The 22,994-nt window shown below is 44.7% G+C and overlaps 1 protein-coding gene across 1 annotated transcript in view; it reads right to left on the bottom strand.

Annotated features, from left to right (window-relative positions):
- Positions 1-20,814, bottom strand: part of armh3 (armadillo like helical domain containing 3) — a 140,355-nt gene extending 119,541 nt beyond the window's left edge. The window contains exons 1-5 of the mRNA XM_078565041.1: positions 20,425-20,814; positions 4,219-4,330; positions 2,869-2,925; positions 1,949-2,095; positions 357-464 (exon numbers count right to left, since the gene is read on the bottom strand). Of these exons, the coding sequence (XP_078421167.1) occupies positions 357-464; positions 1,949-2,095; positions 2,869-2,925; positions 4,219-4,320 (414 nt within the window). The 5' untranslated portion in view covers positions 4,321-4,330; positions 20,425-20,814. The remainder of the gene's footprint in view (positions 1-356; positions 465-1,948; positions 2,096-2,868; positions 2,926-4,218; positions 4,331-20,424) is intronic.
- Positions 20,815-22,994: the final 2,180 nt, after the last annotated feature.

The following is a 22,994-nucleotide window of genomic DNA, read 5'->3' as shown; positions in this document are numbered from 1 at the left end:
CTTAAAACCTACCACATTGACCAAACTTTTGCTCATCTGTCCTAAAATCTCCTTTGGTTCAACGTGAAATTTTGTCTGATTTTTGTTCCTGTGAAGTGTTTGTGATGTTTTGCAATGTTAAAGGCTCTAATATAAATGCAGTTGTTAACTGGCTTACTAGTTTGCTGTCACTTATCCAGCCAGAGCCAGTGTATGCCTAAGGGCATTGGCTTGAAGGGCTGTCAGAGCAGCAGGCATCCCACCACTGATAGTCTTCTATCGATAAGTCTATTCTAATTCTAGCTCTTCAAATGCCCTGGAGTGCCGCCAACTGTTTAACAGATTCGATTATCGTTTGCCCCTTCCCCAACTCTCACCTTCATCCGGAGTTCAGCTTTGTCAAACCCCATCAACATGTTGATAATGTCAAAGCCGGAGGTCGGTTTGTTTTTCTGGTGAACCCCTCGAATCAGGGCACACAGCGTCTGGAGGGAAAAAACAGGAACAGAAAATGTAACTGTGGGGTAATAACAATACAAACCCCCAACCTGAAGGACCACACGGACAGAAAAAAATAAAAGGAGGGGGAAGACAGAAGGGAGAGAGACTTCAAGGATCAGGGAAGAGATTTCACCCTCCACGGGGCTGACGGCACAGCCACTGATGATGGGGAGAAGAGGATCAGTAGCATAGTGGTAACGTTGTTGGGCTAGCATTCCAGAAGCCTGGACTAATGCTCCAAGAACACAAGTTCAAATCCTACCATGGCTGCTGGGGGAATTCAAATTCAATTAATTAATAAATCAGAATAAAAGAGCTAGTCTTAGTAACGATGATCATGAAACTACCAGATTGTTGTAAAAGCCCATCAGGTTCATGATTGTCCTTTAGGGAAGGAAACCTGCTTTCCTCACCCAGTCTGGCCTATGTGTGACTTCAAACCATACATGCAATGTGGTTAACACTTAACCGCCCTCTGAAACAGCCTAGCAAACTGCCTAGTTATATCAAACCGCTACAGAAAAGTTGCAGTTTAAGGAGGCGGCTCATCACCACCTTCTCAAGGGCAATTAGAGATGGACAGTAAATGCCGACCTTGTCAGAAATGCTCACACCCCCAGAATGGATAAAAATATGTGGAGAAACAAGAAGCCAGAGAAATAGGGAGTTTTCTGCGATTGTGAAGCTGGAGGATGTCACAGTAAGGGAGTTAAGCAGAATGAGAATTTCACATTGGAGGCATTTGGAGTTAGTGTTGGTCAGCAAGGGCAGGGTGATGGGAGAGCAGAACTTGGCATGAGATTGAATACTAACAGCAGAGTTTATGGATGATTGGAGGGTAAAAGGCTGCCGAGAAAAAGTGACAAAGAATGCTGGTTTCAACAGCAGCAGGGTGAGGGATGGGAGGTGTTATAGAGTTGGACATGGGCAGTCTTTTCCTTTTCTTTTAAACATTTATTCTCAGGATGAGTTCACTCTAACTTTTTTTTTGGGGGGGTGATCAATTTAAGTGCTTGGCCCCTTTAAATTCTTTTGCATATTGCGCGCACACAGTAACTTAAAGGGACAGCCGTGTGAAGCCTGCATACAGGTAACACTGGATGTGGGCATCGCTGGCAAGTTTATTACCTATCCCTAATTGCCCTGGAGAAGGCAGCCTTCTCTGCAGTCCATGTGGTGTAGGTACACCAGAGGTTCTGTTAGGAAGGGAGTTCCAGGGTTTTGACCCAGTGACAGTAAAGGAACGGTGATATATTTCCAAGGAGGATAGTGTGTGGCTTGGAGGGGAACTTCCAGGTGGTGGTGTTTCCATGCAACTGCTCCCCTTGTCCTTCTAGATGGTAGAGGTTGCGGATTTGAAAAAGTAATGGAGTAGTCAAGTGGGAGGAGGTGGGACAAGACACAGGGAAAGTAACCCTGTACCCCACTTGTGTAAAATGTAAATACGCCCCACTATTTCACATCTTACCTGTAATGCATTCACCACTTTAATCTGATGCTCCTCATTTAAGGACACTATGCAGTGCTGGAACAGGCTATTAATATTATCCTTCAACTTCATCAGCTCATCCCCATCCACAGATTCCAGTTTTGCCTCCAGGTACTCCAGGTTCACCTGAAGGGCACAAGACAAATGGTCAACAATAATTTCTAGGGATGGGTGAGGCCATGGAGGGATTTGAATAGATGACAGAGGTTTTTAAAATTGAACTGTCGCTCAACCAAGAGCCAATGTAGGTCAACAGGCACTGGATGAACCTGGACCCAATGCGAGTTAGGACAGGGGCAGCAGAGTTTTGGAAGACCTCAAGATTATGGAGGGTGGGATGTGGGGGACTGAAAGGAGGGCTTTGGAGTAGTCAAATCTGGAGGAAAAACCACATGTACGAGGATTTCAGCAGCAGGTGAACAGAGGTTGGGGGACAGTGAGGCAGTGATACGGAGGTGGGAGTAGGTGATTTTGGTAATGGCGCAAATGTGATTGGAAGCTCATCTCTAGGTCAGATATGACACCAAGGTTTCAAACCATTCCCTCCATTTAATCTCTTTCTAAACCCCATGAACAATTACCCCATCATGGACTCTACTCCACCCACCCAATTAATCTCTTCCCACTGCCCATGTACACTTTGCCCTATTATGGACCCTACCCACTTATTTAATCTCACAAATGAAATTCTGTGTTAACACTACCTGATCCCCTAAGCGAAGCTCTAGAATATTCAATCATCCTAAAATCTACACAACTCAACCCCTGGTCTGCTGCCCTCGACACACTAATATCCTCCCAATCCAGTAGCACTGAGTCCTGACCCACAAAAAACACCCACAAGTTAGTCAGTACAACCTAACACTGCAAGAAAGAATACACCAAATATACCAACTAACCTTCATCAGGAAGAGTTCCTCCCAGAATCGAGGACAGTTCTTGGCTGGGTCTTCATTCTGTGACAGAAATAACATCACCACATTACTCGAGACTCACCACGTTTTTCGCCAATTTCTCATCCTCTGCTAAAAGATAGCGCTCCCCTGGGAATCTCCACACTTCCCCATCATTAATAGGCAAAGCTTCCTCTAGTCTCCTATTCTCTTCCCCCTCTCCCCATTCAATTTCCTCAATCTCCCTTCCCCATTCCCTTGCCTGTTGTCCCTCCTCCTCCTCCTCCTCAGCTTCTCCCTGCTTTCCAATCTTTCTCTCACTCCCTCTGTTCTACTCACCACACTCCCCCTTCCTCTCCCAGCACTGGAGTCACCACAGGCAGTAGGGTGTAACTAGTTCACATTACATATAATTTACACAGGTTACACGGTCATTATCACATTGCTGCTTTTCGCAGCTTGCGGTGCACAAACTGTCTGTCACACAGCCCCCACATTACAACAGGAACAACATTTCAAAAGTACTCTATTAGCTGTACAGCACCTTAGGACTTCTTGAGGTTGTGAACAACGCTATAGAAATGCAAGCACTTTTTTTACATCGGCAAGTTCCATCATAAATGGAGATAAAGGCATTTATAATGAAAATATAAAAATAAAAACAATGTATGGATTTTTACATCTACACAGCCTGGTCCAAATATTCCTGGCCTTTAAACCTGTTACACTCGAAGGTCTGAATTTGAATTGATCTGAATTTATTCCCCTTGTCAAATAGTACAAGAGACTGACTGGTAATGTAAATAAATAAATTGCAGTCCCTGTAAACCTTTCACATTATAAATTCTCGTGTCTGCATCAATAACGGAAAATGGCTGTGTGAACCTGTCACATTAACGTTACAACCTACCCCTCAATGAAGGCACAATTTCCATTATAATCGTGGGCATCAGAATTTATAATGCAGATAGGTGACAGGAAATCTGTACAGGGGAAAGACTTATAACAAAGCTATAGAAATATAAAAATTCACACAATAGAAAACGAATGCTTCAAATACAATGCCAAATTTGTAGGGCTACAGGGAAAGGGCTGGGGAGTGGCTGAATTGCTCTTGCAGAGAGCCGGCACAGACACAAAGGACTGAATGGCCTCCTTCTGTGCTGTACCATTCTCTATTCTATTTTTCTAGCCTTATTAGATATGAATATTTCTAATGACAGCATTGCATTCAAATCTGTCAAACAGAACTAATAGTTTTTTTCACATCACATTGCTATCAATTAAACCAACCCAGCTCTTTTCATGGTAATACATAGCCTCATCATCAATCAATTCACATCTCACAATACGAACCTTGAAGATTTCATCGTACATTAAAACCACCTTCTCTTTCAGGGGTTTCTTGGTGGACGATGCTTTGCGGAGAAGGCCTCCCTTTTTCTCTACCTGTGCCATTGCTTGGATTCTGTAACAAAGATATTGGCCATTAGGAAATGTGCAGAACTTGGTGTTGTCATCACTCAGATTATTACAGCTCATTCTTACCAATTCACATCAGGCAGAGATCACACTTAAAGCCAACCTGTATTCATATTGTTCAATGTACTTCAACATTCCCTGACTAACTCAAATTGCTCTCACAATAAACAGTACAGATCCATAACTGAGGGTACTTCAGTGTCACAGAGCGCAAAAGGCTCTTTCCCGAGTTGGTTACACAACCTATAATCATACTTCTGGGTATTTTCCCCACAGATTAAATAGAAACAGGATGAAGATTTTAAACTAGCTGCAGTACACTTCACTGAAATCCCAGTGATAATAATGTGGCACATATGCAGTCTGTTAACTGTACCCCCATTCGTATAAGTATTAATACACACTCCCACCTGTCTAAGACCAGCTTTGCATACTGTCCCTGTTCAATTCAGATTAATCAAAGGATCGAGCCAACAGCTTCTGACCCTATACAATTCCTTTCCCCTCTCTGTAAATAACTGCCTGGTCTAATCCTGTGTGTTCTCCACAATACTGTCACTGGTTTCCAATGAAGTGTAATGATGGGCATGACATTTTGACACTTAAGATCTGCTCTGGGTAATATGTGTCATGCAATGTTATAAGCAGCTTCTTCCTGAATGTATTTGTCATGTCGCTAACCAGTGACCACAGCAATTATTTTCTGCATGGATCATACGATCTCTGCTCAGGTCAATTCAAAATTAAGGTTTAATCCGGGGCTGCAGTTTAATAAGTTGTCCGAATCCAAACATCAAGCTCCTTGAATTGCTACCAGCTACATCGCGGACAGCCCTGATTAACTGTGCCCTATAAAAACTGGTTCTATGTTCCATTTTGAAATTATCACCAGATGCTGTAAGCACAAGGCAGGCAAAGGGGGGTGAAATTAAACTTGCATGGGGTCACAAAACGGGCCATATCCCATCCACCACCCATTACACACCCACGCTATGGCACCAAACACTGAGAGTAGTTAATGCAATATGACTGCTTTGTGACCCCGCCCCACTCAAATTTCACCCCTAAGTGTACTTTCCAGCTGACAGGATTACGTAAAAGCAAAAGGCTAGCAGCTATTAGCATATACTTACAGGGCTAAATCTTGTTTCTTTGCGTGTCATACCAAGTCCAAAACTAGGGGCCATAAGTATAAGACAGTCATTAATAAATCCAATAGGCAACTCAGGAGAATGAGAGCAGTTCAGGTGATTTACGTAGATGCATTTAAGGAGAAGTTGGATAAATACATGAGGGAGAAAGGAATAGAAGGAAATGCAGATAGGGTGAGATAAACTAGAACTGGAGGGTGCTCGTGTGGAGCATAAACACCAGCATGGAGCAGTAGGATTGAATGGCCTGTTTCTGTGCTGTAAATTCTACGTAATACTTTTTAGACAGTTCAGGTGCTCAGAAAATCCATCACCAATTACCTCCTGCCATGAGTCACTGGTCACAATTATCTCGGAACAGCTGCAACAGGACAAGAGGCAGTAATACCAAGAAGGTTAAAAGTAGAGTGAAAACCCTGAAAATAACATCCTGTATCTATATGTGTAGCATTCCTCATACAAAGGAGGCTCTGCAGTTATTGACTGAAAGTCACTTTTGCAAAGAGAGAGCAAGCCCAAATTAAGTGAAAAAGATGAGAGGCTATTCAGTCCACAGGTGACTGTCTACTGAATGACTCCATCATCTTTGCCTCCACTTCCCTACCGCAGGTAAGTGAGCAAGTGTGTCCTGACATCAAGCTTGGTATTCAAATCACGCTCCTTGTCATGCAGCCATGGTGCAACCTAGAATCATATGAATATACAAACAAGGAGGAGTAGGCCATTTGGCCCCTCGAGCCAGCTCTGCCATTTAGTAAGGTCATGGCTGATCTGATAGTAACCTCAAATCTGCATCTCACCTACCTCCCATAACCTACCAGCCCTTGCTTACCAAGAATCTATCTATCTAGCTCTGCCTTAAAAATATTCAAAGACTCTGCTTCCACCAATTTTTCAGGAAGAGTCCCAAAGACTCACAACCCGATGAGAAAAAATTTCACCTCATCTCTGTTTTAAATGGGTGACCGCTTATTTTTAAACAGTGAGCCGTAGTTTTAGATTCTCACACAAGAGGAAATATCCTTTCCACATCCACCCTGTCAAGACCCCTCAGAATTTCAATCAAATTGCCTCTTACTCTTCTAAACTCCAGTGGATACAAGCTTAGCCTGTCCAACCTTTCCTCACAATACAGCCCGCCCATTCCAGGTATTAGTCTGGTAAACCTTCTCTGAACTGTTTCCAACGCATATACATTCTTCCTTGAATAAGGTGACCAATACTGTACACATGTGATCTCATGAGTGGTCTATATAACTGAAGCATAATCTCCTACTTTTGTATTCAATTCTCCTCGCAATAAATGATAACATTCTATTAGCTTTCCTAATTACTTGCTGTACCTGCATACTAACCGTTTGCGATTCATTCACTAAGACACCCAGATCCCTCTGCATCTCAGAGCTCTGCAATCTCTCACCATTTAAATAATATACTTCTCCTTTATTCTTCCTGCCAAAATGGACAATTTCACATTTTGCCACATTAAACTCCATTTGCCAGATCTTTGCCCACTCACCTATCTATATCTTTTTGTAGCATCCTTATGTCCTTGACACAACTCACTTTCCTACCTATCATTATGTCATCAGCAAATGTGGCAACCATCCCATCTATCCTTTCATCCAAGTCATTTATATAAATTGTAAACAGTTGAGGTCCCAGCACTGATCCCTGTGGCACACCACTTGCTAACCTGAAAAAGACCTATTTATGTCTACTCTCTGCTTCCTGTGAGACAGCCGATCTTCTATCCATGCCAATATGTTACCCCCCCCCCCCACCCTCTAATACCATGAGCTCTTAATTTCCGCAATAACCTTTGATGTGGCACTTTAACAAATGTCTCTGGAAATCTAAGTACAGTACATCCACCGGTTCCCCTTCATCCACAGCACATGTTACTTTCTCAAGTAACTCCAATAAGCTGGTCAAACATGGTTTCAATTTCACAAAACCATGTTGACTCTGCCTGATTACCTTGAACTTATCCAAGTGCCCTGCTTTGACTTCTTTAATAACAGCTTCTAACATTTTCCTTACGACAGATATTACACCAACTGGGCGCTTCCTGTCTCCTTCCCTTTCTGAATAATGGAGTTGCATTTGCTATCTTCCAATCTAATGGGACCTTCCCCAAATCTAGGCAGTTTCAGAAAATGAAAACCAATGCATCAACTATCTCAGTAGCCACTTGTTTTAAGGCCCTAGGGTGAAGTCCATCAGGACCTGGGCACATGTCAGACCCCAGCTCCATCAATTTACTCAGTACCACTTCGCTGATTTTTTTTTTCTTTCATGGGATGTGGGCGCCGCTGGCAAGGCCAGCATTTGTTGCCCATCCCTAATTGCCCTTGAACTGAATGGCTTGCTAGACCATTTCAGAGGGCAGCTAAGAGTCAACCACATTGCTGCGGGTCTGGAGTCATGTGTAGGCCAGACCAGGTAAGGACAGCAGATTTCCTTCCCTGAAGGACATTAGTGGACCAGATGGGTTTTTACGACAATCGATGATAGTTTCATGGTCACCATTATTGAGACAAGCTTTACATTCCAGATTTATTAACTGAATTCAAATTCCACTAGCTGCCATGGTGGGATCTGATCCCATGTCCCATGTTCCCAGGGCATTAGCCTGAGCCTCTGGATTACTAGTCCAGTGACGTTACCACTAGGCCACCATCTCCCCGATGACTGTAACTTTCTTGAGTTTCCCCCCCTTCCTTCCATTTCCTGGTTTATAGCTGCTTCTGGGATGTTACTTGTATCCTCTATAGTGAAAACTGATGCAAAATACCTGTTCAGTTCATCTGCCATCTCCTTGTTTTCCATTTTCAATTCTCCAGACTCATTTTCTATAGGACAAACGCTCACTTTGTGAATAGTTTTCTTTTTAATTATTTATAGAAGCTCTTACCATCTGTTTTTATACATCTGGCTAGCTTTCTCTCATGCTATAATTTTTTTCTCCTTATTAATCTTTCAGTCATCCTTAGCTGTTTCTTACATTCTGTCTAATCTTCTGGCCTTCCACCTTTAAAATTGGTACTATCTTTAATCTTTCTAGTTAACCACGGATTGTGTCCTTCCCTAGGACTTTTCCTTAGAGCACAGTAAGAGGCCAGTTGGTCCATCTTGAACTTCCGTGGGGCAATCAGTCATTGGGTGGTCAGTGGTGGGTCGGCGGGGTGGGGTCGGGATGGTCAGTCAGATGTGAGGTCAGGTGGTGGGGGAGGGGGTCAATGGAAGGGGGGTGCAGGGTGGGGGAAAATCATGTGGTCAGAGGGATCCTGCGGGGTTATCAGGAGTGGGTGGGTGGGAGGGAGTCCCATGGGGGATCTGGGGGAGTCCTGTGGGGCGTGGGGTCAGGGTGGGGGGGTGGTGGGAAGAGGTGTGGGGGGAGTCCTGTGGTGGGGAGAGGGGTGGGGGTTCCATGGTGGGAGGGCAGGGGGGGGGGGCAATTGCCCAACGAAAGTTTGAACTTTCCGGGCAATTGCCAGGCAATCCTTACCTGGGGAGTGAGGGGGTGGGGGAATTCCGTAGCACATCTTTGAGGTATGCCCCCACTCCCTCCCAGCCAGTTATAACTGGAGGTTGGATGTTACGGGTCATAGTGTAAAAATTTTTTCATGTCGCCTCTGATTCCTTTGACAATCACGTTAAATCTGTGCCCTCTGGTTATCGCCCCTTCAGCCTCTGGAAGCAGTTTCTCTTTATTTACTCCATGTAAACCCTTCATGATTTTGAACACTTCTATCATTCTCCCCTTAGCCTTCTCTGCTCTATGCTCTACTCGTGTCACACTGTTTATGTGACTGATCCAGCGAGGGTACTTAGAAGTTTGGGGAAAATATCCTGGGGTACCCGACACATGTCCAACAGTACTCCAAGAGACAGCATTTCAGACAAGCAGCGGTAAATGCTGAAAAAGCAAATAATTTATCAGCCAACGTCTTGGAGAGTTGAAAGTATAATTTAATGTCCTGTTCCTATAGGAAGCTGTGTGCTCTCAATATTAAATTAAGTGGTAAATTAAAATAACCCATCTCTGAGACGTCAAGTCACATCTCTCAGCATGAGACAGAAATTACAAGTGTCAGGGTCATCTGCAGCTTAAACTAATTACTTTATTGATTAAATGTACAGTGAAGAGTCTCACAGAAAGTAAGGCAGCTTTTATTGATCACGCATAGTCTCTTCGACCAGTAAACAGGCTGCCTTCAAAACTCAAGCACATTCCTGTGAGAGACAGGTTTAAACCCAGCACAGACGAATAGATCAAAGTCTCCTAATCTCCTAAAGTATCCAATTCCAAAGATTCAGGCATGATGACAGCACTACACAAAATTGTTCTTAATGGCAACTTAATTATAATATTCTCCACAGTTGACTGGCAAAGGAAACTGAACCCTGTTGCAAAAATAAGCAGTGAGAATAGGTTCAGGGCTGGGTACTCAGAGCTTTACTCTGTATCTAACCCCGTGCTGTACCTGTCCTGGGAGTGTTTGATGGGGACAGCGTAGAGGGAGCTTTACTCTGTATCTAACCCCATTCTGTACCTGCCCTGGGAGTGTTTGATGGGGACAGCGTAGAGGGAGCTTTACTCTGTATCTAACCCCGTGCTGTACCTGTCCCCTGGGAGTGTTCGATGGGGACAGCGTAGAGGGAGCTTTACTCTGTATCTAACCCCGTGCTGTACCTGTCCCCTGGGAGTGTTCGATGGGGACAGCGTAGAGGGAGCTTTACTCTGTATCTAACCCCATGCTCTATTTGCTTGCAGTGTTTGATGGGGACAGTGTAGAGGAAGCTTTACTCTGTATCTACCTTGTGCAGTACCTGTCCTGAGAGTGTTTGATGTGGACAGTGTAAAGGGAGATTTACTCTGTATCTAACCCTGGGCTGTACCTGCCTTGGGAGTATTTGATGGGGACAGTGTAGAGGGAGCTTTAATCTGTATCTATTCGCGACTGAGGAAGGTTTGGCACTAACTCCGGATATCAAAAACTATAAGCTGCAATATTCTTCATATTATCTAGCATAGACTCCACAAATAAATGAAACAGATGCCCAAGTAACTGAAGAAATCACAGAATGGTTACAGTACAGAAGGAGGCTACTCGGCCCATCATGTATGTGCTGGCTCTCCGAAAGAGCAATTTACCTAGCGCCACTCCCTAGTCTTCTACCCATAGCCCTGCACATTCTTCCTTTTCAGGTGATAATCCAATTCCCTCTTGAACGCCTTAATTGAACCTGCCTCCACCACACTCAGGAAGCGCATTCCAGATCACAATCACTCACTGTGTGAAAAAGTTTTTTCTCAAACCGCTTTAGCTTCTTTGGCCAATTACCTTAAATTTGTGCCCTCGATGCTTCCATCGATAGGAACATGATGGGACAGTTTATCCCCATCGACTCCATCCAGGCCCCTCATGATATTGACTACACCTATCAAATCTCCTCTCAGGCTTCTCTTCTTCAAAGAAAACAGTCCCAACTCCTCCAATCTATCCATGCAACTGAAGTTCCTCATCCCTGGAACCATTCTCGTGAATCTTTTCTGCACTCCCTCCAATGTCTTCACATCCTTCCAAAAGTGTGGCGTGTAGAACTGGACGCAGTACTCCAGCTGAGGCCGAACCAGTGTTCTATATAAGTTTAACATGCTTCCTTGTTTTTGTACTCTATGCCCCTATTAATAAAGCCAAGGATACTGAATGCTTAATGATAATATATGTGGATCAAACTCACCACTGATACCCCAGCCCTGGACCGTAACAGTATTCAGGGGCACCTGTCCCACTATCTCTGTATGTGGCTCAGTGTGAAAGGCTTTGGGATGTTGCACTGCTTCTGCCTGATATAATTGATGGAGTCAGCCAGTTGCTTACAAAAGTCAGAGGGTAGCAATCCAGTAGCGAGTAACTCACCTCCTGACTTCCCAGAGCCTGTCCACTGTCTACAAGGCACAAGTCAGGAGTGTGATGGAATACTCCCCACTTGATTGGATGAGTGCAGCTCCAACAACACTCAAGGAGCTCAACACCATGTAGGACAAAGCAGCCCGTTTGATTGGCACCCCATCCACATGCATTCACTTCCTCCACCACCAACGCACAGTGGCAGTAGTGTGTACCATCTACAAGATGCATATGCAGCAACTCACCAAGGCTCCTTAGGCAGCACCTTCCAAACAGACGACCATTATCATCTAGAAGAACAAGGGCAGAAGATAGGTGGGAACACCACCACCTGCAAGCTCCCCTCCAATTCACTCACCATCTTGACTTGGAAATATATCGCTGTTTCTTCACTGCCTCTGGGTCAAAATCCTGGAACTTCCTCCCTAACAGCACTGTGGGTATATCTACACCACATGGACTGCAGCAGTTCAAGAAGGCAGCTCATTATCGCCTTTTCAAGGGCAATTAGGGATGGGCAATAAATGCTGGCCCAGCCAGCAAAGCCCACATCCCAGGAATGAATAAAAAATATATAAAATCTGTGACTCTACAGGCTTCTGTATTATCTCTCAATGTCATATACATTCATAGTCCATTGCCCATAGGCTTATAAACTTCCTCAATAATAGAAAACTCGAGAACAGAGCAGAGAATGACTAATTCTAGATGACCCATTACCTGTTGCAGACAGCATTTGATTCAGGAAGGATGCCAGAATGGTCCAGGCTTGGTGTTAACTCCTGCACTACTCACAATAAAATTACACCCCACTCCCTCCCCACCATCAAGGTCACAAGATTCAGAGTTATGCATCCGTCATTAAAAAGATCCCCACAGATAAACTGTGAGGAATGAAGAGATTGTGTATTCTCTCCATTGCCTGGCTGTCTCATTCCACTCCCCGCACAGATCACCCACGACGCCCATCACACCACAAACTCTACCCTCATATATCTTCATACTTTTAAAAAACTTCTTCAAATTTTCTCCCTTCTTGGGAAGGCAAGGTTATTGCAGAATCTTACAGCACAGAAGGAGGCCATACAGCCCATCCAAGTCGCATTCCTCTACTCTTCTGTCTGCAAGTTTTCCCCTTCGAGTATTTGTCCAACTCCATTTTTTGAAAGTTACTATTGAATCTGGTTTCACTGCCCTTTCAGGCAGCGCATTCTAGATCACAGCAACTCGCTGAATAAAAAATCCTCCTCTCCGCACTGGCTTGTTTACAAATGACCTTCAATCCGTGAGTTCTAGTTACTGACCCTCCTGCCACTGGAAACAGTTTCTCCTTACCGACTCAATCAAAACCCCACCTATTGCTGGTTCTATTTCCGAGCACACAATATAGCACCTTACCAGCCTGCTCATTCTTCAGCTGTGAACTGCAATGTTGAGTGCCAGGGGTCTATCTGGCCGCAGGATGCATCACGATCAAGCTTGATTTCGCCCACTCTTGTAAACAGCTAGTGCGCTTGCACAATTTTCCTCTCCCTAACTCAGCAGCTTTTGTACGGCCCTACCCAGGATTGGCTAACTTGGCAGAGCTGGCAGCTTTGCTGGTCTAGTCTGGTGGCCTAATAGCCTGCTTCTGTGCGGATGTCCTAATCAATCACACTGCTCTGGCTTCACAAGCTGTGGAACAGTGGAGCTTAAATCATCATTTTGAAAGTGGGCCAAAGCGGGGGAACTGAACAAGAGCAGCACAGTAAAGGCATTATGGGACTAATGGGGTTATGTCTGCTATTCCCTAATGGTGAGGTAGTAACAGAGAGGTTGCAGTTTGCCACAGGGAGGAGGAATGTGAGAGAAACACCCTCCACATTTCTCAGCAGCCCTTCCACTGAAAAGAAAGACTTGTATTTATATAACCCTTTTCCTGACCTCAGGATATCCCAACATGTTTTACAGACAATCTACTAGGCACAAGTCAGGAGTGTGATGGAATACTCCCCACTTGTCTGGATGAGTGCAGCTCCCACAACACTCAAGAAGCTGGACACCATCCAGGACAAAGCAGCCCACTTGATTGGCACCACATCCACAAACATTCACTCTCTCCACCACCGATGCACAGTAGCAGCAGTGTGTACCATCTACAAGATGCACTGCAGGAATTCACCAAGGCTCCTCAGACAACACCTTCCAAACCCACAACCACTACCACCCAGAAGGACAAGGAGAGCAGATTGGTGGAAACACCACCACCTAGAGATTCCCCTCCAAGTCACAAACCATCCTGACTTGGAAGTATATCACCATTCTTTCACTGGCACTGGGTCAAAATCCTGGAACTCCCTCCTTAACAGCACTGTGGGTATACCTACATCACATGGAGGTAGCTCACCACCACCTTCTCAAAGGCAACTAGGGATGGGCAATAAATGCTGGCCCAGCCAGCAAAGCCCATATCCCGTGAATGAATTTTTTAAAAAGTACTTGTGAAATGACTTATAATATAGGAAATGCAGCAGCCAATTTGTGCACAGCAAGCTCTCATAAGCAGCAACAGCAATGAGCAGATAATCGGCTTTCAGTAATGTTGGCCAAGACATAAATATTGCTGAGGGCCCAGGGAGAACTCCCCAGCTCCTCTTCTGATAAATCCATATGATCTTTTACAGCCATCTGAGAAAGCAGACAGGGATTCAGTTTAGTTGAGATGCATCTCCAACATTACAACAGTGGCTAATATTCAACAGTGCTGCATTGGCTCTAACGCACTTTGGAACATCATGAAACATCATGAAAAGAGCTTGTTCATGTGTTTCTTCTTTCCCTGACAGGGCAGCATCCCCTCGGCGCCTGCCCCTCCGGCAGGGCGGCGCCCCCTCGGCACTGACTCTCCAACAGCGCTGGTAAAGTAATCCCCCTGCCTTTTTCCAGCTGCTGCTGTGGATTTGGCTTCCCAAGTACTATTTTTCCTGTACCATCTCACCAAAGGTGGCAACTGTCTCACTCTTGGGCCAATTAAGTGTGGCAGCCTATTTGGCCATGTGCAGCATTTCATCCAAGCTCACCTCAAGTCAGTTACATATGCAAGAACTTTCAGGCAAAGGTAATTGGGCTCAATTAAACTGTCAAACCCAACAATCTATCTTTGCACAATATCCCTCAGTCCTTTCTCTCCCACAAACCACATCTAATTGCTTCTTGAATCCTTTTACACCACTCACTCGATAGCCTTCCCTGTAATTTATTCCAGTGTTGTTTTTAATTCTTTCGCAATATATTTCCAAGTCAGGATAGCGTGCGGCTTGGAGGAGAGCTTGCTCCCATGAATCTGTTGCCCTTGTACTTCTAAGTGGTAGAGGTCACAGTTTGGAAGATGCTGTCTAAGGAGACTTGGTGAGTTGCTGCAGTGCATCTTGTAGATAGCACACACTGCTGCTACTGTGCGTCAGTGTTGGAGGGAGTGAAAGTTGAAGGTGATGGATGGAGTGTAAATCAAGCAGGCTGCTTTGTTCTGGATGGTGTCAAGCTTTTTGAGTGTTTTTGGAGCTGCACTCATCCAGGGAATTGGAGAGTATTCCATCACACTCCTGACTTGTGCCATGTAGATGGCGGACAAGCTTTGGGGAGTCACATGGGAAGTTATTCTCTGCAGAATCTTAGCCTCTGACCTGCTCTAGTAGCCATAGCATTTACATGGCTGGTCCAGTTCAGTTTCTGGTCAATGGCAACCCCTAGGATGTTGATAGTGGGGGATTCAGTGATGGTAATGTCATTGAGCATCAAAGACCAATGGTTGGATTCTCTCTTGTGAAACACTGTGTAATCATCAGCGAACATCCCCACTTCTGACCTTATGATGGAAGGAAGGTCATTGATGAAGCCGCTGAAGATGGTTGGGCCTAGGACACTACCCTGAGGAACTCCTGTGGTGACGTCCTGGAGCTGAGATGACTGACCTCCAACAACCGCAATCATTTTCTTTTGTGCTCGGTGTGACTCCAACCAACAGAGTTTTCTCCCCAGATTCCCATTGACTCTAGTTTTGCTAGGGCTCCTTGATGCCACACTCGGTCAAATGCTGTCTTGATGCCAAGGGCAGTCACTCTGACTTCTTGAGCTCAGCTCTTTTGTCCATGCTTCGACTAAGGCTGTAATGAGGTCAAGACCTGAGTGGCCCTGGTGGAACCCAAACTGAGCATCAGTGAGTGGGTTATTGCTGAGTGAGTGCTGCTTGATGGCACTGTTGTTGATCACTTCCATTACTTTACTGATGATCGAGAGTAGACTGGTGGGGCATTAAATGGCCAGGTTGGATTTATCCTGCTTTTTGTGGACAGGACATACCTGAGCAATTTTCCACATTGCCGGGTAGATGCCAATGTTGTAGCTGTACTGGAAATGCTTGGCTAGGGGCGTGGCAAGTTCTGGAGCACAAGCTTTCAGTACTATTGCTGGAATGTTGTCAGGGCCCATACCCTTTGCACTATCCAGTGCCTTCAGCCGTTTCTTGATATCATGTGGAGTGAATCGAATTGGCTTAACACTGGCATCTGTGATGCTGGGGACCTCCGGAGGAGGCTGAGATGGATCATACATTCGGCACCTCTGGTTGAAGGTTGTTGCAAATGCTTCAGCCTTATCTTTTGCACTGTTGTGCTGGGCTCCTCCATCATTGAGTATGCGGATATTTGTGGAGCCTCGTCCTCCAGTGAGTTGTTTAATTATCTACCACCATCCACAACTGGGTGTGGCAGGGCTGCAGAGCTTAGATCTGATCCATTGGTTGTGGAATCGCTTAGCTCTGAATATCACTTTCTGCTTATGCTGTTGACACACAAGTAGCCCTGTGCCGTAGCTTCACCAAGTTGACAGCTCGTTTTTAGGTATGCGTGGTGCTGCTCTTGGCATGCCCTCCTGCACTCTTCATTGAACCAGGGTTGATCCCCTGGCTTGATGGGGATATGCCAAGCCATGAAGTTACAGATTATGGCTGCACACAGTTTTGCTGTTATTAATAGCCCACAGCGCCTCATGGATGCCCAAATTTAAGGTGCTAGATCTGTTCAAAATCTATCCCATTTAGCACAGTTTTAGTACCACACAACGCGATGGATGGTACCCTCAAAGTGGGGTTTCATCTCCAGAAGGACCATGCGGTGGTCACTCCTACTGATACTGTCATGGACAGATGCATCTTTGACAGGCAGAATGGTGAAGATGAGGTCAAGTATGTTTTTCCCACTTGTTGATTCCCTCACCACCTGCTGCAGACCCAGTCTGGCAGCTATGTAATTTAGGACACGGCCAGCTCGGTCAATGGCGGTGATACCAAGCTGCTCTTGGTGATGGACATTGAGGTTCCCCACCCAAGGTACATTCTGCGCCCTTGCCACCCTCAGTGCTTCCTCCAAGTGGTGTTCAACATGGAGGAGCACTGATTCATCAGCTGAGGGGGAGGTGGTGGTGGAGGGGACAAGAGGAAGGGTAGGTATTAATCCACAGGACATTTCCCTGCCCACATTTCACCTGGTGCCATGAGACTTCATGGGTCCTGAGTTGATGTTGAAAACTCTCAGAGCAACTCCCTCCCGACTGTAAACCACTGTGCTGCCACCCCTGGTGGGTCTGTCCCATCGTTGGGACTGGTGCTGTCTGGGACATTGTCTGTTAAGTATGACTTTATCAGGCTGTTGCTTGACTTGTCTGTCAGACTGTCATGAAGCTATTAATGTAGGTAATATAATTGGAAATTATTTTTCTTTTAAAATAGAGTTTTAGTCTGTGGGTGTGTCTTAATTGGATTAAAGCCAGTGCGTCTAGATGATTTGATGTATGCTAGTTTTGAGATGTAAGAAAGGTAGAGTGCATTTGCATTTTTTTGAACAGAGCATTCAAGAAGTAGGGTGAAATCTGGCACCTAGCTAGCAGAGACCAAACAATATGTTTATATTGCTAATAAAATTGGTACTACGAAAGAGGTTTTATTGTTAGAAGAGGTGGAGTTCAAAGGGACTGGTGATACAATGGGAATTTACATTCAATAAGCTGTGCTAGGTAGAAGGATAGCAGTTGTGTGTGTGTGCAGGATAGGGGCAATGTATGATCAAAGTAGCTGTAAGCCTATAACTGTCTCCACAGGAACCAAAGTGAAAGGAACCTCATTTTGAATTCGTACAGTGAAAATGCTTTGCCTGGTGTCTGCTGAAATTCTATGGGTTGCTGTTGCCTTAACAGAGATCAGTTTGGGAACTTATTAAAAGTTACGATATTTTTAGCCATGTGTATATATTTAACTTGTGTAAATTAATAAATGTTTCATGTATTTTCATATAAAACCTCTGGAGAACTGGTGGTCTGATTCCTGAATTTAGAGTTGCATCTTAAACATACAAAAATAAAAATATAGGTTATGACAGTTACTTAAAGTTTCCCTCTGGGATTTTTAAATAACTCAGCTTTACCAGCTGCTGGGTCATAACAGAGACAGCTCTCCCAATTTTGGCACAAGCCCCCAGATATTAGTAAGGAGGATTTTACACTGTTGACAGGACAAGGTTTGCTGTTGTCATTTCTGGTGCCTAGGTCAGTGCCAGATGATCCATCCATTTTTTTTTCCCTTTTGCGTAGACTTTGTAGCTGTTTTGATACCAGTGAGTGGCTTGCTAGGCCAATTTCTTTTCTATTCATTCATGGGATGTGGGCGTCACTGCTAGGCCAGCATTTATTACCCATCCCTAAATTGCCCTTGTTCAGAGGGCATTAAGAGTCAACCACATTGTTGTAGATCTGGAGTCACATGTAGGCCAGACTGGGTAAGGACAGCAGAGTTCCTTCCCTAAAGGACATTAGTGAACCAGATAGGTTTTTATGACAATCAACAATGGTCACAATTACCAAGACTTGCTTTTTAATTCCAGGTTAATTAACTAAGTTTAAATTCCACCGGCTGCTGTGGTGGAATTCAAACCTATGCTTTATAAATGCAAGCCTTTATTTTTCTTTTTGAACTGATTCTAACTGTTAACATGATTTTGCTCATTCAATTACTCTGTTGGGTAGGGCATAAGGACTTTGAGACCTCGGGGAACAACTGGGGAATCAGTCATTGACAGGGCCCTCAACCGTGTCCGGCCCATCTCCCGCGCATCCGCCCTCACGCCTTCTTCTCCCTCCCATAAATATGATAGGGTCACCCTTGTCCTCACTTATCACCCCACCAGCCTCCGCATTCAAAGGATCATCCTCCGCCATTTCCGCCAACTCCAGCATGATGCCACCACCAAACACATCTTCCCCTCACCCCCACTGGCGGCATTCCGCAGGGATCGTTCCCTCCGGGACACCCTGGTCCACTCCTCCATCACTCCCTACACCTCAACCCCCTCCCACGGCACCTTACCATGCAACCGCAGAAGGTGCAACACCTGCCCCTTTACTTCCCCTCTCCTCACCGTCCAAGGGCTCAAACACTCCTTTCAAGTGAAGCAGCATTTCACTTGCACTTCCATCAATTTAGTCTACTGCATTCGTTGCTCCCAATGCGGTTTCCTCTACACTGGAGAGACCAAATGCAGACTGGGTGACCACTTTGCAGAACACCTTCGGTCTGTCCGCAAGCATTACCCAGACCTCCCTGTCCCTTGCCATTTCAACACTCCACCCTGCTCTCATGCCCACATGTCTGTCCTTGGCTTGCTGCATTGTTCCAGTGAAGCTCAACGCAAACTGGAGGAACAGCACCTCATCTTCCGACTAGGCACTTTACAGCCTTCCGGACTGAATATTGAGTTCAACAATTTTAGATCATGAACTCTCTCCTCCATCCCCACCCCCTTTCCGATTCCCCCCCCCTTTTTTCCCAATAATTTATATAGATTTTTCTTTTCCCACCTACTTCCATTATTTTTAAATGTATTTCCATCCATTGTTTTATCTCTACCTTTTAGCCTTTTTTGATTCCTTCACCCCACCCCACCCCTACTAGGGCTATCTGTACCTTGCTTGTCCTGCTTTCTTCCATTAATTAGCACATTCCTTATATAATATCACCACCTTCAACACCGCTTTGTCCTAAAAATAAAAAACTGCGGATGCTGGAAATCCAAAACAAAAACAGAAATACCTGGAAAAACTCAGCAGGTCTGGCAGCATTGGCGGAGAAGAACAAAGTTGACGTTTCGAGTCCTCATGACCCTTCAACAGAACCAAGTAAAAATAGGAGAGGGGTGAAATATAAGCTTATAAACTTATATTTCACCCCTCTCCTATTTTTACTTAGTTCCGTTGAAGGGTCATGAGGACTCGAAACGTCAACCTCTTTGTCCTTTTGTCTGTGGCATCTTTTGGTTATCTCCACCTATCACTGGTCCTGTATCCAGCTCTACTTGTCCCACCCCACTTTAAACCAGCTTATATTTCACCTCTCTTCTATTTTTACTTAGTTCTGTTGAAGGGTCATTCGGACTCGAAACGTTAACTGTGTTCCTCTCCGCAGATGCTGTCAGGCCTGCTGAGTTTTTCCAGGTATTTTTGTTTTTGTATCTATAGTTTCCATTTCTGTGATATCAGACAGCTTCCCAGCTTACTCCCCCCCTGTGGTGTTTAGATATGGTGAAGCTGGTTTAACAGTGTGATTTGTAATTTAACATTCGCAATGACTATTAAAACTCCATGGTTTAGATTTTAAGGTTTCGTGTTAGGAACTAGGGTTAGTGGTTGGAACTTTTTTATTGACAACACATTTTTTAGTATTTAAAGCGTAATTATATTAAAACCTCCGTGCAGGCTGTCAATATTTTATTAAAATGATTTTACAAGTAGGTGTGTTGAATAAGGAATCTCATTGTCTGGTCTCATTGCAAACTGTAGCCGCGGCCTCATCTGATTCCCAATCCCAGATCTTTCCTGTTCACCCTGATCCCTCTTTACTGCAACACCCCAGGATGAGGAGCTGATCCCATTCCCAAGAAGGGAAGGAGAGCATCTTCCCAGGCCCTGGTCCGGCATCTTCTTACCTGTCACTCCCATTCCAGTCACCAAAAGAGCCTCCGCTCACAAGCTCCCATCCTCAACCTGCCGCTCCTCCAGCCTCAGTCCGCCACTATCCCACAATCCCCGGCTGTCCGCCAGCCGCTATCTTCCAGTATCCCACAATACCCCGCGCTTGCCCAACTAATTTCCTCCGGGGTCCCCGCAATCCGGGGCAGTCCTCCAGCCTGCGGTCCGCCAGAATCCCACAAGGCAGCGCCAGGCCCCGGTCTGCCAGTATCCCACAATCCCCGTCGATCTTTCCTCAGGCGGTCCTCTCGTCTCCCACATTCTAGAGCCTTCTTTCCCACTCGTTAGCCTCCAACAACTCATAATTTCCAAATGTGGTTGTACTGTTTATGTCCAACGGTCTCATCCCCGCCTAATAAGTGGATTTCTGAACGAGATATTGGTAGATTGATGGGGCCCCAAACTCGGGATTGTGGGATACTGGCAGACCGGTGGGGAGGTCCTCTGGAGCCAGGATGCCTGAATGGAGTTTTTGTTCCTCTGCGGTTACTTTGATTTTGTGATGAAATGAGTCTTCTGTCGTGTTTTTATTATTTTTAGTTATGGGCAGGACAGACCTCCCATAGCAACCAGAATAACAGGGAGGCCCCAGAGCTCAGTGGGTGAAGGATCACATTGGTTGGTGGGAGTCTGGGACTGAGACCAAACTAATGCCAACTTGAACAAAAAATGGCCTCATGAAAATAGCACAGGGGGAATCAACAGCAACTTGGACTTATAATGCAGCTTTAAAGTAATAAAATATCACAAAGTGGTTCACTGGAGTATTATCAAACAAAAGAAAGCACCGAGCCAAAAAAGGCAATATTAGGACAGGTGACATACAAACATCCTTTCAGCACCCACTCTGTCACACCTCCTTAGGAGCTTATATGTTTCAAATAAGACCAAAGCTTTGTCAAAGAGGTAAGTTTTAAGTGCCTTGAAGGATTTAAGGGAGGTGGGAAGGTAATTGAAGGTGCTGCTACTAATGGTGGAAAGATTATGATCTGGTATACTTGAGGAGCCAGGATCAGAGGAACACATATCTTGGAGGGTTGTGGGGCTGCAGGAGATTACGGAGATAGGATGTGTTGAGGCCATGGAGGGATTTGAAAACGAGGATGATAACTTTAAATATTGTAGTGTTAGACTGGGAGCCAAATAGGCCAGTGGGCACAGCGGTGATGGGTGAACAGCATTTTGTGTCAGGACACACAACACAGCTTTGGATGATTTGAAGGTTTCAGGAACAAATGAGATGAGGTGGGGGCAGAGATGTAACATAACTGGAAATAATTTGGAAATAATGGAGATGATTTGTGGTCAGAATCTTAATTTATTATCAAATAGACCACTGAGGGTGTGAACAGTTTGGTTCACCCTGAGACAGTCACCAGGCAGAGGGATAGGATCAACATCTGATAATAAGGCTGCTAATTGTCTAGTGATGTTTTCCTACGTTAGAAGGGTGCTATATAAAAGCATGTTCTTGTTAATGACCATGAAAGAAACCTCACTGCACAAGTTGTACTCACAATTTACTCAAAGGGAGAAGTAAACTTCATTGTAGGAGTCAGTTACTCTTGAAATGCTGCAGGGTCGGGTATAATTGAACAGGGAAATGACAAGAAGAAATTGACATTTGACTAAACCAGAGCTAATAAATCATGGGCAAAGCTTTTTTCTTATTTCTTGTTATTGGTTGATAGCTCCATAAATTGCATGTTATGTTTCGGAAGTGGTTGCTTGGACTCAGTTGTAATTCCATCTTCTCAAATGGCTCTTAGGAATGGACTAATTCAAAGTACTGAGATCAATGAAGATGCTGTAGATCCACATTATAGTTACAAAGAACTGAGGTCAGTGTAGATGCAGTAGATCCACATTAAAGTTACAAGTACTGAGGTCAGTGTAGATGCTGTAGATCCACATAGATAAAAGCAAAACACTGCGGATGCTGGAAATCTAAAACAAAAATTGCTGGAAAAACTCAGCAGGTCTGACAGCATCTGTGGAGAGAAAGACAGAGTTAACATTTCGAGTCCGTATGACTCTTCTTCAGAACGAAAGAGAAGTAGAAATGTGGTGAAATATATACTGTTTAAGGAGGGGTGGGACAGGTGAAGCTGGATAGAAAGCCAGTGATAGGTGGAGTGAAAGGAGATATTGCAAAAGATGTCATAAACAAAAGGTCGAAGGAGTGTTGATGGTGGTGATACCAGCTAAAGGAGGTGCTAATGGTGACACGAATAGAAAGAATGAGCAAGTGACAGATGACCCTAGTGGGGGTGGGGTGGAGGGAGGGGACAGTGTGGGGAAAAAAGATTGAAATAGGCTAAAAGGTGGGGATAAAACAATGAAAGGAAATAAATTTTTTAAAATAATAGAAATAGGTGGGAAAAATATATATAAAAATTAAAAAATAAATATTGAATAAAGGGGATCAAAAAGGGGTAAGGATGGAGGAGGGAGTTCATGATCTGAAGTTGTTGAACTCAATGTTAATTCCGGAAAGCTGTAAAGTGCCTAATCGGAAGATGAGGCG

This window comes from Cetorhinus maximus, chromosome 20 (assembly GCF_964194155.1).
Source record: "Cetorhinus maximus chromosome 20, sCetMax3.hap1.1, whole genome shotgun sequence".
In the NCBI taxonomy this organism is placed as follows: domain Eukaryota; kingdom Metazoa; phylum Chordata; class Chondrichthyes; order Lamniformes; family Cetorhinidae; genus Cetorhinus; species Cetorhinus maximus.
This window is presented reverse-complemented; position numbering and strand designations above follow the sequence as displayed.